Here is a 14,881-nt window from a genome sequence, read left to right on the forward strand (position 1 = left end):
GTCAGACTTGTCGGCCTGTGTCTGGAAGGCTGCCAAGTTCTTCAGTGTTGTGGTTCTGCTATGAACTCCCCCTTCCAGGCCCCTCTATGCACACTGCCTGTGTGTTATTTAGGATTAGAGCAGCTTCTCTCTTATCTTTTACAAGCTGGATAAATCGTCCTCTGAGCTGGCTGGGCTTTCACATACTGAGGAATTACAAACAAGGGCAAAGCTGTTTGCAGGCAGAAACAAGCAGCCTGAAACTTCAGTGCATGAGAACAGGGGGAAAGAAACACACAAATGATCTCTTGAGATTCAAAAGGAAGGGTGTATACAGCCTGCTTGTGTATGGATTTATTTTCTATGTGTGGACATACTGTACATCAACCTACTTCCTGTTTTGGTGGCCATTTTGTTTGTTTATAAACAAACTTTTTAAAACTGTTTTTAACCACTTTTAATGCGTCGAGGAGCGGCGAAATTGTGTCAGAGGGTAATAGGAGATGTCCCCTAACGCACTGGTATGTTTACTTTTGTGCGATTTTAAAGAGACTCTGTAACATGAAAAACATCCCCTGGGGGGTACTCACCTCGGGTGGGGGAAGCCTCGGGATCCTAATGAGGCTTCCCACGCCGTCCTCTGTCCCACGGGGGTCTCGCCGCAGCCCTCCGAACAGCCGGCGACTGTGCCGACTGTCAGTTCAATATTTACCTTTGCTGGCTCCAGCGGGGGCGCTGTGGCGACTTTCGGCACGGAAATAGACGGAAATACCCGATCTCCGTCGGGTCCGCTCTACTGCGCAGGCGCCGGAAACTTGCGCCTGCGCAGTAGAGCAGACCCGACGGCGATCGGGTATTTCCGCCTACTTCGGCGCCGACAGCCATCAGAGCGCCTGCGCAGGAGCCAGGAAGGTAAATATTGCGTCACCGCTGTACGGAGGGCTACAGCGAGACCCCCGAGGGACGCAGGACAGCGTGGGAAGCCTCATTAGGATCCTGAGGCTTCCCCCACCCGAGGTGAGTACCCCCCAGGGGCTGTTTTGTCGTTACAGTTCCTCTTTAACAATACAGATTCTCTTTAAGTTTCTTTTTAAAAAGACACTGAAGCAAAAAAAATAAAAAAAATATGATATAATGAATTGGTTGGGTAGTACGGACAATTACTAAACATTAGTAGCAAAGAAAATATTCTCATTTTTATTTTCAGAGATAGATATATATATATATATATATATATATATATATATATATATATATATATATATATATATATATATATATATATATTTACTTATTTATTTTTTATAACATTGCATCATACTCTAATATTTGCAGTTTACACACTACTCAGCATTCTAAATTTTTTTACAGAGCAGTCTTGTAAACTATTCACCTGTCCTCTGGAGAGAAAAAGAAGATACAATGACTGCCAGTTGAGATAAGCTTCAGAAGACAGAGCTCTCTGAATGGCTCTTTTGCATAGTGGAGTTTCTTAAAGAGAGTCTGAAGCGAGAATAAATCTCGCTTCAGACCTCATAGTTAGCAGAGGCATGTAAGCCCCTGCTAAACCGCCGCTATCGCGCCACTAAACGGGGTCCCTTCACCCCCAAATCCCCTCGGTGCAGCGGGGAGCGCTTCCTGGTTGGGGCAGGGCTAACCGCCACAGTCCTGCCCCACGCGCGTCTGTCAGCACATATCTCCGCCTCTCCCCCGCCCCTCTCAGTCTTCCTTCACTGAGAGGGGCGGGGCAGAGGCGGCGATGCGCCGCTGATAGACGCGACTGGAGGCAGGGCTGCAGCCGTTAGCCCTGCCTCCAGGAGCGACCAAGTCTGCGACCAAGTCTTGCGGGGGTGGGTTTGGGGGTGAAGGGACCCCTGTTTAGCGGCGCAATAGCTGCGGTTTAGCAGGGGCACACATGCCCCTGCTAACTATAAGCTCTGAAGCGAGATTTATTCTCGCTTCAGAGTCTCTTTAACTCTTCCTGTACTGGAAACAATATTAGACTAAGGGCTTGTTTCCACTGTTGCGACGCGATTTCTCCGGCATTCCGACGCTTGTAAAAACGCATGCGGATGCGTTTCCACATGAGTTTTTACCCGCGATTTCGCGTGCGATTTCGCATGGCAGGGTGCCATGCAAAATTAACCATGACACTGCCAGGGCAAAATAAAATTGAAAAAGGTGCGAAATCGCACGCGAAATCGCGGGTAAAAACGCATGTAACAAACGCATGCGTTTTTACTATTAAATACATTAGCGGCGATTCGCATGCATTACACTCGCAGGCGAATTCGTTGGCTCTTTTGTGCGTTTTTTTACCGCTGAAAAAAAACGCACCTCAACAACGCTACAGTGGAAACAGGCCCATCCACTTGCATTACATGTGCGAATCTGCATGCATTGGACGCATGCGGATTCGCGATAGTGGGAACGAGCCCTTATGTCTCTGCTCCTAATGCTTTATTTCTTAGCTGTACTACACATACAATTCATCTCATAAGTTTATTCTTGCTTTAAAACACACTTTAGAAATATGATGTGGGCAACTTCCCCACCCAAAAAAAAAAATCCTCAAGTAAAAATTCCGCATTATACTTTTTTTCCCCCTTCCTCGGATTTAATGAGAAAATGAAATTTATAAGCTCTTCATAAAAAAATAAAATCTTCGCTGAGCGGCGTGACCTTGCAAACAACCTCGTAGAATTTGGCAGGGAGAATTAAAAAATAAACTTAACTCGTAATCTCCAAAAGCTAGAGCTATAACAGTCTTCCTTCAGTAAACACCATAATGAGCCTGCACGAAACATTCCCATAGCTTCGTACTGAAGGCTGATACACTAGAATAAAATATTAGCCCAAAAAAAAGTAAAATTCTAAAAATTATATTTCTTGCTACACTAAATAAACAGATGCTGATGCAGCTACTGAAATAAATATTTGGAGAAACTATAAATTCAACAATTTATACATTTGTGCTATACTAAATAAAACAGATGGTGACAAAACTACAGTGCAGCTAGCGGCAAATATATTATCCCATTTTAGGGAATTTACACTAAAAAAATATTACTGCTATGTTGACACTTTCCAAGTTTTTTTCACCTGATTACCTCACCTCCTGCATATGGTAAAGCATATTTGTGATATAAAAAAATTAAACAAAATATTCTACTGTTCGAAATTCATGATCTTCCCAACTTAAACTTAAAGAGACACTGAAGCGGGAAAAAAATGATATAATAAATGGTTTGTGTAATACGGATACTTACTAGAACATTAGTAGCAAAGAAAATATTCTCATTTTTATTTTCAGTTATCTATCTTTTTTTTTTTTATAACATTGCATCATTGTCTAATATTTGCAGTTTACACACTACTCAGCATTCTAAATAAATTTTACAGAGTAGGCTAGTGAACTTTTGACCTGTCCTCTGCAGAAAAAAAAAAACAATACATTGACTGACACTTGAGATAATAAGCTTCAGAAGACAGAGCTCTGTGCAACTTTGAAAATCGTAGAGCTCAATGGCGCTTTTGCATAGATAACAACAGTACACTTCCTGTACTGGAAACAATATTAGACGTATGTCTCTGCTCCTAATGCTTTACTCCTTAGCTGTACTACACATACAAATCATTATATTTTTTTTTTCACTTCAGTTTCTCTTTAATCCCGGACTGTTCTGAATACACTCCGATGTCCTGCAAATGAGTGAAAAGCTCAAAATGTCAGGTGAAAGTGTGTGCCCGACGTGACATGAGGAGATAAACGTAAGTACGTAAAGAACTAGGGCTAATAAGAAATTGTCTGAGGTCCCTCTCAATTTTCCTGCATTGTAAGTGCTAAGGTGCCTATACATTTAATGATGTATGGGCAGATTGAATAAGAGACAGCTCTCCTGATCAAATTCAGCATGAAATCCTTCCAGAATTGGCCTTGTGATGCCACCTTCGATGCCTGGCTGAACCCAAATGTTAAAGCCTCCTGGTGCCCCTGCACTGTTCAAGCTGCACCAACTCCTGGTCTCCTCCGCCGTCTCCCCCGAGCGTCACACCAATTGTTAGCACTTGGCAAGTGTGATGTCATACATGCGCCTAGCGGCACTTGGGGGGGGGGGGGGGTGGATGAGAGCAGGAGTCGCTGCAGCTGGAGCAGGTGAGATTTACAATGCACCGGCATGGCACATTACATTTGTGGGCTAAGAGGTCCCTTGCGATATCGCATGCAGTTACTGCTGCGCACACTGCCGACCATGTCAGATGGAGATTTTCCAGCTTGCTTGATCAATACAGCTGAAATCGATTGAATCAGTGATTGGGCATGCTTGTTGCAGCACTGGTTTTAATCCAATTCGATAAAATTATTGAACCGGATGGTCAGTCAGGCTACAATATCGCTAGATGTATGGCCAGCTTTAAAAAAAATATTGCTGTTATTTATGCAAATGAGCCAAATGAACAGCTTGTCAAATACAGCTGAATGTGCTGGAAAAAAATGCAAAGCAAAACACTTCTATTTGGCTGAGGAAACACTGCTGATAAAAATTAAGAGGGTCACTACTTTTAAAGATACGCCTCCCTGCTGCTTGAGAGCTTTCTATAGCAGTCAGTGTTCACCAGAAAGTTGTGTCTTAACAATGGCCAAAGCGGATGAGCAGAAAGTTTGAGGTTATGGGGGAGCATGAGGCTTTCTGAACTGGTGCTGCAGAAATACACTGAGTGGCCCAAAAATAATTAGAGACACCACTTATTAGAAAGTAAACCAGTCCAACAGTGACGTAGAGTGATGTTACAATGCAGAGTTGCTTATATAAGGAATGCTCAGCTTCGGATGACTGAGTTATCACAGAAGTTAATATCAAAATGGGCAAGATGAAGGATTTAAATGACTTTGAACAAGGGATGGTAGTCAGTGCAAGAAGAGCTGGTGCTAGCATCTCTGAAACAATGACTCTTAGGATTTCCTCTCCCAACAGTATCTCAGGTGCTGAGAAAAAAAACTTCAAGTGATAAGGACTACTCTGGTCGAAAAAGGCTGGTGAACGGCGAGTAGCCTGCATAGTACGCAGCAACAGAAGAGCAACAACACAACAAATTACAGCGGAATTCAATGCAGGTGCATCACGAAGCCTACAACAGAACGGACTTTGCAAAGGATGGGCTTTAGCAGCAGGAGCCCATCATGAATGCCTTTGGTATCACAGAAAAATAGGAAAGGACGCCTGTTGTGGGCCTTTGTCACAATGCTCGATCAGTCTCAAATTGGTTTCAAGACCATCAATCAGTGTTTAACCTGCTTCCATGGCCAGCTCAGTCCACTGACCTCAATCGTACTGGATCATTTGTGGGACGAAGTCGAAAGATCACTTCAAACCTTCGAAACGCCACCATCTAATCTGACCCAACTTATGTCAGCATGGGCCAACATTCCTCAGCCACGGTATCAGCAACTTGTTGAGTCCATGATAAGAAGAAGATCGGCTGCGATCAGAGCGAAACGTGGGCCAACTCTTTATTAGAGGACTTTTCACAATTTTTTGCAATATACAGAGTGGCCAAAAAAATTAAACTGCAGATTTACTTTTTAAAGCAACGTTCTATTAAATGGATATACAATTTTTTTTTTAAAGGAAAACCTGGTCCGCCTCTTCATCATCTACCAAAGACCTGCAAAACCAGCTTTCAGTGGACTCACCCTTCAAAAGTTTACTTTTTTTTAGTTAACATTTTTAAGACGTCTACAGAACGAGAAGTCACTGAAAATTACCAATCAGTCAGTGTATTCCTCGGTGGAGGTTCCATCGTTCTGCTGCGTTTTATGGGCTTGCAATAAAAGCTGCAATTATAAAACTCCTAATTGCACTTTACCAAGTTAAGTCTGAAAGCTTTTAGAGTTTTCGAGCCAGCGGCTCTAATGTGTTTAACTACAGGCCAAATCCTGTGTTTTCGCTTTTCAACTAACGTGCGGGAAACAAATTGACGTGTAAAAAAATAAAACAGAAATGTGCAGGAAAACAATGATAAGAATCTAAGGCTGGTTTCACACTGCTAACCAACGCACTGCCAAAAACAAAAAACTTCAATATGCGGTAATGCCCATCGGTCAGAAGGCCAAGAAGCAAGTGAGACTCTCCAGCCCTCACTTCCTGCGACCGAAGAAAGGAACTGCTAGGAAGTGCAGTGTTCTCCCCGGGCTCTTTTACTGCACCCGGCTAGTTTCGGTGAGCACCCGGCTGTCATCAACTCACCTCCTCCTATACTTTAAGCAGAGATGCGCACAGAAGCAACGGCCCTGCATTTTCTCATCATGCCCCACACGGCTAATTTTTCATGCCACCCGGCTACTATTTTATGCCACACTGCTGGAAAAAAATTCTGGGGAGAACACTGACGTGTGTTACTAAAATACGCTTCTGCGCATGCACACTGCTAACGGGAGTTTTTTCTTACATTTACGCGCCGCCATAATCTTACATGACTTCCGGTCTGCCGCATGAATTGACAGTAATGTAGGTATGCGCTCACGTCGGGGATGTGGCAAAAACATCACTTCCTTTGCATGAAACGCCCCATAGACTTTCATTGGCGTAGCATTGGCCTGCGGTTAAACCAGGTCGACGCAACGTGCTAGTGTGAAAGGGCAGCAGAAGGAAATGGCAGCGCTTCCAAACAGACGCTGCACCTGAATTGACTACCTGCACAAGTATGCAGAGCTCGCCAAGTGTCCCTTCACACTGAAGCCATTGCGTTGCTGTAATGGACAGTATTATTGCATACCAACACAATGCAATTATATTTCTATGGTCATTACACATAGGGTGTAGTGCGGCGGGTGTTTTCCAATTAACGCACAGCATGCTGATTAAGGAGGAACAAGAATAACGAAGAGGCAGTCCTAGAAAAAGTTAAAGGATACCTGACCTACATGGAGGTTTAAAGGACAACTGTAGGGAGACCGCCATGTTTTTTTTTTTTTTTCCCTTTTGTGCAATACCAGTTGCCTGGCTGTCCTGCTGATCCTCTGTCTCTAATACTTTTAGCCATAGCCACTGAACAAGCATTCAGCAGATCCGGCGTTTCCGACATAAATGCTGGAACTGACAAGAGTAGCTGTATGCTTGTTTCTAAGTGTTATTCAGACACTACTGCATCCAAATAGATCAGCAAGGCTACCAGGCAATGGGTATTGCTTAAGCGGGAATAAATATGGCAGCCTCTATATACCTCTCGCTACAGTTGTCCTTTAGGCCCCATTCACACCGAAAAGCGCAAAACCGGTTTGCGGTAGTGATTTTTCCGCAATTAATGCAGAAAAATCACTGGACACTGCAGCGATTTTTCCGCGATCGCGATTAGCGCTTCTATATCGCTAAACGCAATCGCCGGGAAATTGCCTGAAATGGTGCAGGCTAGCATTTGGCAATTTGCATTAATTGCTGGCGATTATCACAAATCTCTCAAGTGAGAATGAGCCCATAGGGTATTATTGCACTAGCATTTAAAAAGCGCTAGTGCTTGAGCGTTTTGCTGAAATCACCGGCAAAACGCTCTAGTGTGAATGGGCCCATAACATTTTAGCATGGATGTATGTTTGTAATTCCTAACAAAGCTGTTTAAACCTAAACTTCAGGTCTAAGCATAAAACAGTTATGTCCACCACAGTGGCATGACTAGAGGGGCGTAGCCCCTGTGATCACAGGGAGGCCCAGAGATGTGAGGACCCCCAGCTACTAACTTTCCCTCCCTCCGATACAGGGGACTATACTTCCGTTCAGGTGTTTTTGTAGCTACGCTTGTTATGGGTATGAAGATCCTGATGGCCACACTTGTTATTTGACCCTTGTGAGATGGGCACCAAGACCATGAAGGGCATCAAGGGGAGGCAAGGGAGGCCGCATCAAAGTTTTTCTGGGGACCCCCATAAATTGTAGTTACGCTGCGGGTCCACCACATTGATTCTTTACACAGTTTATAGTCCGTTATCAACCTGGGAGCTGTTGGAAGTCAACTTGTTAAATTTTGGGTTTAGTTACATTTCATTACATCCCGACTGGACTATTGCAATGCTCTTTACTCCGTCCTTCCAAAAAAGAACTTGTACCGCCTACAGCTGATACAGAATACTGCTGCCAGACTGCTAACCAACCAACCAACCCCGTCACTGCCACATAACGCCAGTCCTGCACTCCCTTCACTGGCTACCTATAGAATGGAGGATCCTATTCAAAATCGGCCTACTGACATTTGTCACTTCATAATCTGGGCCCTGGATACATGAAAGAAATGCTGCTGCTGCGCAGTACTCCCTGCAATCTCAGATCCACAGGCTCCAATAATCTAGTCATACCCAGAGTCCACTTGAAAACTTTTGCTCCCAGAGCCTTCTGTCATGCTGCTCCTACATTATGAAACTAGTTACCTCAGCAAATCAGGACAGATCCATCTCTGGACGTGTTTAAATCCAGACTGAAAACCCACCTGTTCAGTCTATTTGCAGAAATATAATTTTGTTGTGTTAACACTTCATCCTACTACCAATTACTGAATCTGAACGAGCCTAAGCGCTTTGAGTCCTATGCGAGAAAAGCGCTATAGAAATATTGTTGTTAGAGTTCAGTTGATCCTTTAGGGGATACTATAGCACCGATCACAGTACACTGGTACCAGTGGTTATGCAGTTACCTGTGTGAACATCACTGCATAGTACTGTAGTGTTAACTTTAAAGAAAACCTTGGGTGGACAGTTCGCCAATTTACCTCAGTAGTCACTAGTCAGAAGCTTCTGGATTGTCCAGAGGTTTCCTATAACCTCATAGAGCCCACTGTTCCAGCACAGGGTCCCTTTTTATGTTCTGAACATGAAAGATCTAGATTGAGCATGCACAAGCAAGATCTGCAAAGCTACATGGCTGTTTACCTTCGCACAAGAGCGATTCAATTTACTGGGCATGTGTTGACCTTAAAGGGAACCAGAGGCCGAAGAAAAAATATTTTATACATACCTGAGGCTTCCTCCAGCCCCATACGCACGGATCGCTCCCACGCCGCCGTCCTCTGCTGCCTGGATCCGCCGGTACCAGGTCCTGTCATGGCCGCCAGTCGGCCGGCTGACGCGGCCAATAGTCTGCATCACACCGAGCTCCCTCCATGTATGTACGCGTGAGGCTGCCTACTGCGCAGCCTCATGCGTACGGGTAAGGAGGGAGCCGCTGTGATGCGGACAATTGGCCACGTCCACCGGAAGTGACGGGACCCGGTACCGCCGATCCAGGAAGCGGAGGATGGCGGCGTGGGAGCGATCCAGGCTTTTGGGGCTGGAAGAAGCTCCAGGTATGTATAAAAGCTTTTTTTTTTTTTTTTTATATCACGTTCCTCTCTGGTTCCCTTTAATAGCACATGCCCAGTCCAGATGCGTTTGTCCACGATTGCTTGCAACCAGAAAAAAACTGTCCAACTGGCACAAGTCAAATAGATAAAGAGAGATGCTGTCGCTGGAACAATGGACTTTAGGAGGATCCAAGAAGGTGTGGACTAGCGTTGGTGTTTGAATTCGGCATATCTGAGTCAAAACATTCCAATACTCCAAACAGCTGGTGTTCAGCACCGAACAGGCGGGCAGGGTCTGGAGGAGTTCATTGGCTTGCAAATCTGATGCTTCCTCTTTCTAAAACGGAAGGAGTGAACTCCTCCGGACCCGGTCCGCTTGTTCGGTGCTGAACAGTGGCAGTCGGGAGTATATCCAATTTAAACCGAATTTAAACACCAACACAACTCTGGACTATTAACCACTTCCCGACCGCCTATCGCATAGGGGCGGCCGGGAAGTGGAGCCCGCAAGGACCAGCTCACTCACAGAGGCGGCGGTCCTTGTAAGGGCATGGGCGGAGCGATCGCGTCATCCGTGACGCGATCCTCCGCCAGAGCCTGTCTCCGCATACCCGCCGCAACATCCCGCCGGCCATACGGAAGCGCCGGCGGGATGTTAATCCGACGATCGCCGCATACAAAGTGTATAATACACTTTGTAATGTTTACAAAGTGTATTATACAGGCTGCCTCCTGCCCTGGTGGTCCCAGTGTCCGAGGGACCACCAGGGCAGGCTGCAGCCACCCTATGTCGCACCCAAGCACACTGATTTCTCCCCCCCCCCCCTGCCCCAGATCGCCCACAGCACCCCTCAGACCCCCCCTGCCCACCCCCCAGACCCCTGTTTGCACCCAATCACCCCCCTAATCACCCATCAATCACTCCCTGTCACTATCTGTCAACGCTATTTTTTTTATCCCCCCCCTGCCTCCTCCTGATCACCCCCCCACCCCTCAGATTCTCCCCAGACCCCCCCCCCCCCCCTGTGTACTGTATGCATCTATCCCCCCTGATCACCTGTCAATCACCCATCAATCACCCCCTGTCACTGCCACCCATCAATCAGCCCCTAACCTGCCCCTTGCGGGCAATCTGATCACCCACCCACACCAAGAGATCGCCCGCAGATCCGACATCAGATCACCACCCAAGTGCAGTGTTTACATCTATTCTCTCCTCCAAACACCCACTAATTACCCATCAATCACCCCCTATCACCACCTGTCACTGTTACCCATCAGATCAGACCCTAATCTGCCCCTTGCGGGCACCCAATCACCCGCCTACACGCTCAGATTGCCCTCAGACCCCCCCTTATCAATTCGCCAGGGCATTATTTACATCTGTTCTTCCCTGTAATAACCCACTGATCACCTGTCAATCACCCATCAATCACCCCCTGTCACTGCCACCCATCAATCACCCCCTGTCACTGTCACCCATCAATCAGCCCCAAACCTGCCCCTTGCGGGCAATCTGATCGCCCACCCACACCAATAGATCGCCCGCAGATCCGACATCAGATCACCTCCCAAGTGCAGTGTTTACATCTGTTCTCTCCTCCAAACACCCACTAATTACCCATCAATCACCCCCTGTCACTGCTACCGATCAGATTAGACCCCTATCTGCCCCTAGGGCACTCAATCACCCGCCCATACCCTCAGAACGCCCTCAGACCCCAGCCCTGATCACCTCGCCAGTGCATTGCTTGCATCTATTCCCCCTCTCTAATCACACCTTGCGACACCCATCAATAACCTCCTGTCACACCCTAGCACACCTACCCATCAGATCAGGCCTTAATTTGCCCCGTGTGGGCTCCTGATCACTCGGCCAAACCCTCAGATCCCCCTCAGACCCCCTTCCGATCACCTCCCCAGTGCATTGATTGCATCTATTTTCCCCTCTAACCACCCCCTGAGACACCCATCAATCACCTCCTGTCACCCCCTAGCACTCCTATCCATCAGATCAGGCCCAATACAACCTGTCATCTAAAAGGCCACCCTGCTTATGACCGGTTCCACAAAATTCACCCCCTCATAGACCACCTGTCATCAAAATTTTCAGATGCTTATACCCCTGAACAGTCATTTTGAGACATTTGGTTTCCAGACTACTCACGGTTTTGGGCCCGTAAAATGCCAGGGCGTTATAGGAACCCCACAAGTGACCCCAATTTAGAAAAAAAAAAGACACCCCAAGGTATTCTGTTAGGTGTATGACGAGTTCATAGAAAATTTTATTTTTTGTCAAAAGTTAGCGGAAATTGATTTTTATTGTTCTTTTTCACAAAGTGTCATTTTTCACTAACTTGTGACAAAATAAAATCTTCTATGAACTCACCATACTCCTAACGGAATACCTTGGGGTGTCTTCTTTTTAAAATGGGGTCACTTGTGGGGTTCCTATACTGCCCTGGCATTTTAGGGGCCCTAAACCGTGAGGAGTAGTCTAGAAAACAAATGCCTCAAAATGACCTGTGAATAGGACGTTGGGCCCCTTAGCGCACCTAGGCTGCAAAAAAGTTTCACACATGTGGTATAGCCGTACTCAGGAGAAGTAGTATAATGTGTTTTGGGGTGTATTTTTACACATACCCATGCTGGGTGGGAGAAATATCTCTGTAAATGGACAATTGTGTGTAAAAAAAAAAAAATCAAAAGATTGTCATTTACAGAGATATTTCTCCCACCCAGCATGGGTATGTGTAAAAATACACCCCAAAACACATTATACTACTTCTCCCGAGTATGGCGATACCACATGTGTGGCACTTTTTTGCACCCTAACTGTGCTAAGGGGTCCAAAGTCCAATGAGTACCTTTAGGATTTCACAGGTCATTTTGCGGCATTTGATTTCCAGACTACTCCTCATGGTTTAGGGCCCCTAAAATGCCAGGGCAGTATAGGAACCCCACAAATGACCCCATTTTAGAAAGAAGACACCCCAAGGTATTCTGTTAGGACTATGGTGAGTTCATAGAAGATTTTATTTTTGTCACAAGTTAGCGGAAAGTGACACTTTGTGAAAAAAAACCAATACAAATCAATTTCCGCTAACTTGTGACAAAAAATAAAATCTTCTATGAACTCACCATACTCCTAACGGAATACCTTGGGGTGTCTTCTTTCTAAAATGGGGTCATTTGCAGGGTTCCTATACTGCCCTGGCATTTTAGGGGCCCTAAACCGTGAGGAGTAGTCTGGAAATCAAATTCCGCAAGATGACCTGTGAAATCCTAAAGGTACTCATTGGACTTTGGGCCCCTTAGCACAGTTAGGGTGCAAAAAAGTGCCACACATGTGGTATCGCCGTACTCGGGAGAAGTAGTACAATGTGTTTTGGGGTGTATTTTTACACATACCCATGCTGGGTGGGAGAAATATCTCTGTAAATGACAATCTTTTGATTTATTTTTTTTTACACACAATTGTCCATTTACAGAGATATTTCTCCCACCCAGCATGGGTATGTGTAAACATACACCTCAAAACACATTGTACTACTTCTCCTGAGTACGGCAATACCACATGTGTGGCACTTTTTTGCAGCCTAACTGCGCTAAGGGGTCCTAAGTCCAATGAGCACCTTTAGGCTTTACAGGGGTGCTTACAATTAGGCACCCCCCAAAATTCCAGGACAGTAAACACACCCCACAAATGACCACATTTTGGAAAGTAGACACTTCAAGGTATTCAGAGAGGGGCATGGTGAGTCTGTGGCAGATTTCATTTTTTTTGTCGCAAGTTAGAAGAAATGGAAACTTTTTTTTTTTTTTTTTTTTTAGTCACAAAGTTTCATTTTCCGCTTACTTGTGACAAAAAATAATATCTTCTATGAACTCACTATGCCTCTCAGTGAATACTTTGGGATGTCTTCTTTCCAAAATGGGGTCATTTGGGGGGTATTTATACTATCCTGGAATTCTAGCCCCTCATGAAACATGACAGGGGGTCAGAAAAGTCATAGATGCTCGAAAATGGGAAAATTCACTTTTTGCACCATAGTTTGTAAACGCTATAACTTTTACCCAAACCAATTTCATCAAAAACATGTTTGTCCACATTTTTCGCACTGCATGTATACAGAAATTTTACTTTATTTGAAAAATGTCAGCACAGAAAGTTAAAAAAGTCACTTTTTTGCCAAAATTCATGTCTTTTTTGATGAATATAATAAAAAGTAAAAATCGCAGCAGCAATCAAATAGCACCAAAAGAAAGCTTTATTAGTGACAAGAAAAGGAGCCAAAATTGATATAGGTGGTGGGTTGTATGAGCGAGCAATAAACCGTGAAAGCTGCAGTGGTCTGAATGGAAAAAAAGTGCCTGGTCCTTAAAGAGACACTGAAGCGAAAAAAAAATATGATATAGTGAATTGGTTGTGTACTATGAATAATTACTAGAAGATTAGCAGCAAAGAAAATATTCTCATATTTTTATTTTCAGGTGTATAGTGTTTTTTCTAACATTGCATCATTCTATAACGTGCAGATTACACAACATTCAGCATTCAAAATGAGTCTTTCAGAGCAGTCTATGCACTAATGACCTCTCCTCTAGCAGAGAAAAAGAAAAAACAGTTGAGATAAGTCAGATAACAGCCCTCTCTGAGAGTTAATGGCTTGTTTGCATAGAGATAACAACTGGAGTTTCTTAACTCTTCCTGTACTGGAAACAATTAGACTGATGTATCTGAGCTTAATGTTTTATTTCTTAGCTGTACTACACATACAAATCATAATATCATAATTTTTTTTTCGCTTCAGTGTCTCTTTAAGGGGGTTAAAGCCCAGGGTCCTCAAGTGGTTAAGAGGCTTACTCCTGAGGTGTGTATCCAATTTCTCCCCCCCCCCCCCCCTTCCCTCCTCACTGCAGGTTCACTTTAAAGGTGTGAATATCAAGACAAGACACAGAACTTTTATAACACGCTTTTCTCTTTAAAGCGTCAGAGCTGCAGCCACTAGGGCATGTTTAGTAGGAAGTAGCAGTGTTAGGGAGTCTTGCCCAAGGTCTCCTTACTAAATAGGTGCTGGCTTACTGAACAGGAAGAGCTGAAATATCAGAGGGGAGGGAGAGAAAGTCTTAAAAAATGAAACAGACTGAAGCCGTCCAACAGTTTTGTGAGATCTGCTGAGAACATCTCATGGTGCTATTCGACCACAGTAAGTCAGACCTGATGCTTTTTTCAATTTTTAAATATACTCCATATACTCAATCTGTCGTATGCTGAGTAGAGGTAGAGAAATCTGGGAAACCATCCACACATTTTGAAATAAAATCCCAATTAGCAAACATCATCTGGATACGAGTCCTAATAACCAAAATACTTTTTTTTTTAATTAAAAAAAAAAAATAACTTTGTTGGCAACGCTTCTGTGTGCCCAGGCATGAGAGGAAGGCACATGAGGACATCTGAACACAGCAGGAAGCAGGTGGGCGTTTGTACCATAAAGCCTCATACAGACATCAGAGGACTGTCAGTACGACCGCTGGAATCATGTCTAACCACTGTGGCCAATTCGGTGCC

The 14,881-nt window shown here is 44.7% G+C and overlaps 2 protein-coding genes across 6 annotated transcripts in view; one reads left to right on the plus strand and one right to left on the minus strand.

The window, feature by feature from the left end:
* ZNF618 (zinc finger protein 618) overlaps positions 1 to 14,881 on the minus strand; it is a 223,820-nt gene that overhangs the window by 186,525 nt on the left and 22,414 nt on the right. The gene's annotated exons all lie outside the window — the stretch shown is intronic.
* The window catches only part of LOC137527467 (trichohyalin-like), a 105,485-nt gene continuing 96,675 nt past the window's right edge, over positions 6,072 to 14,881 (plus strand). Inside the window, exon 1 of the mRNA XM_068247980.1 lies at positions 6,072 to 6,200. Coding sequence (XP_068104081.1) covers positions 6,072 to 6,200 — 129 coding nt within the window. The remainder of the gene's footprint in view (positions 6,201 to 14,881) is intronic.

This window comes from Hyperolius riggenbachi, chromosome 8, assembly GCF_040937935.1.
Source record: "Hyperolius riggenbachi isolate aHypRig1 chromosome 8, aHypRig1.pri, whole genome shotgun sequence".
NCBI classification, from domain to species: domain Eukaryota; kingdom Metazoa; phylum Chordata; class Amphibia; order Anura; family Hyperoliidae; genus Hyperolius; species Hyperolius riggenbachi.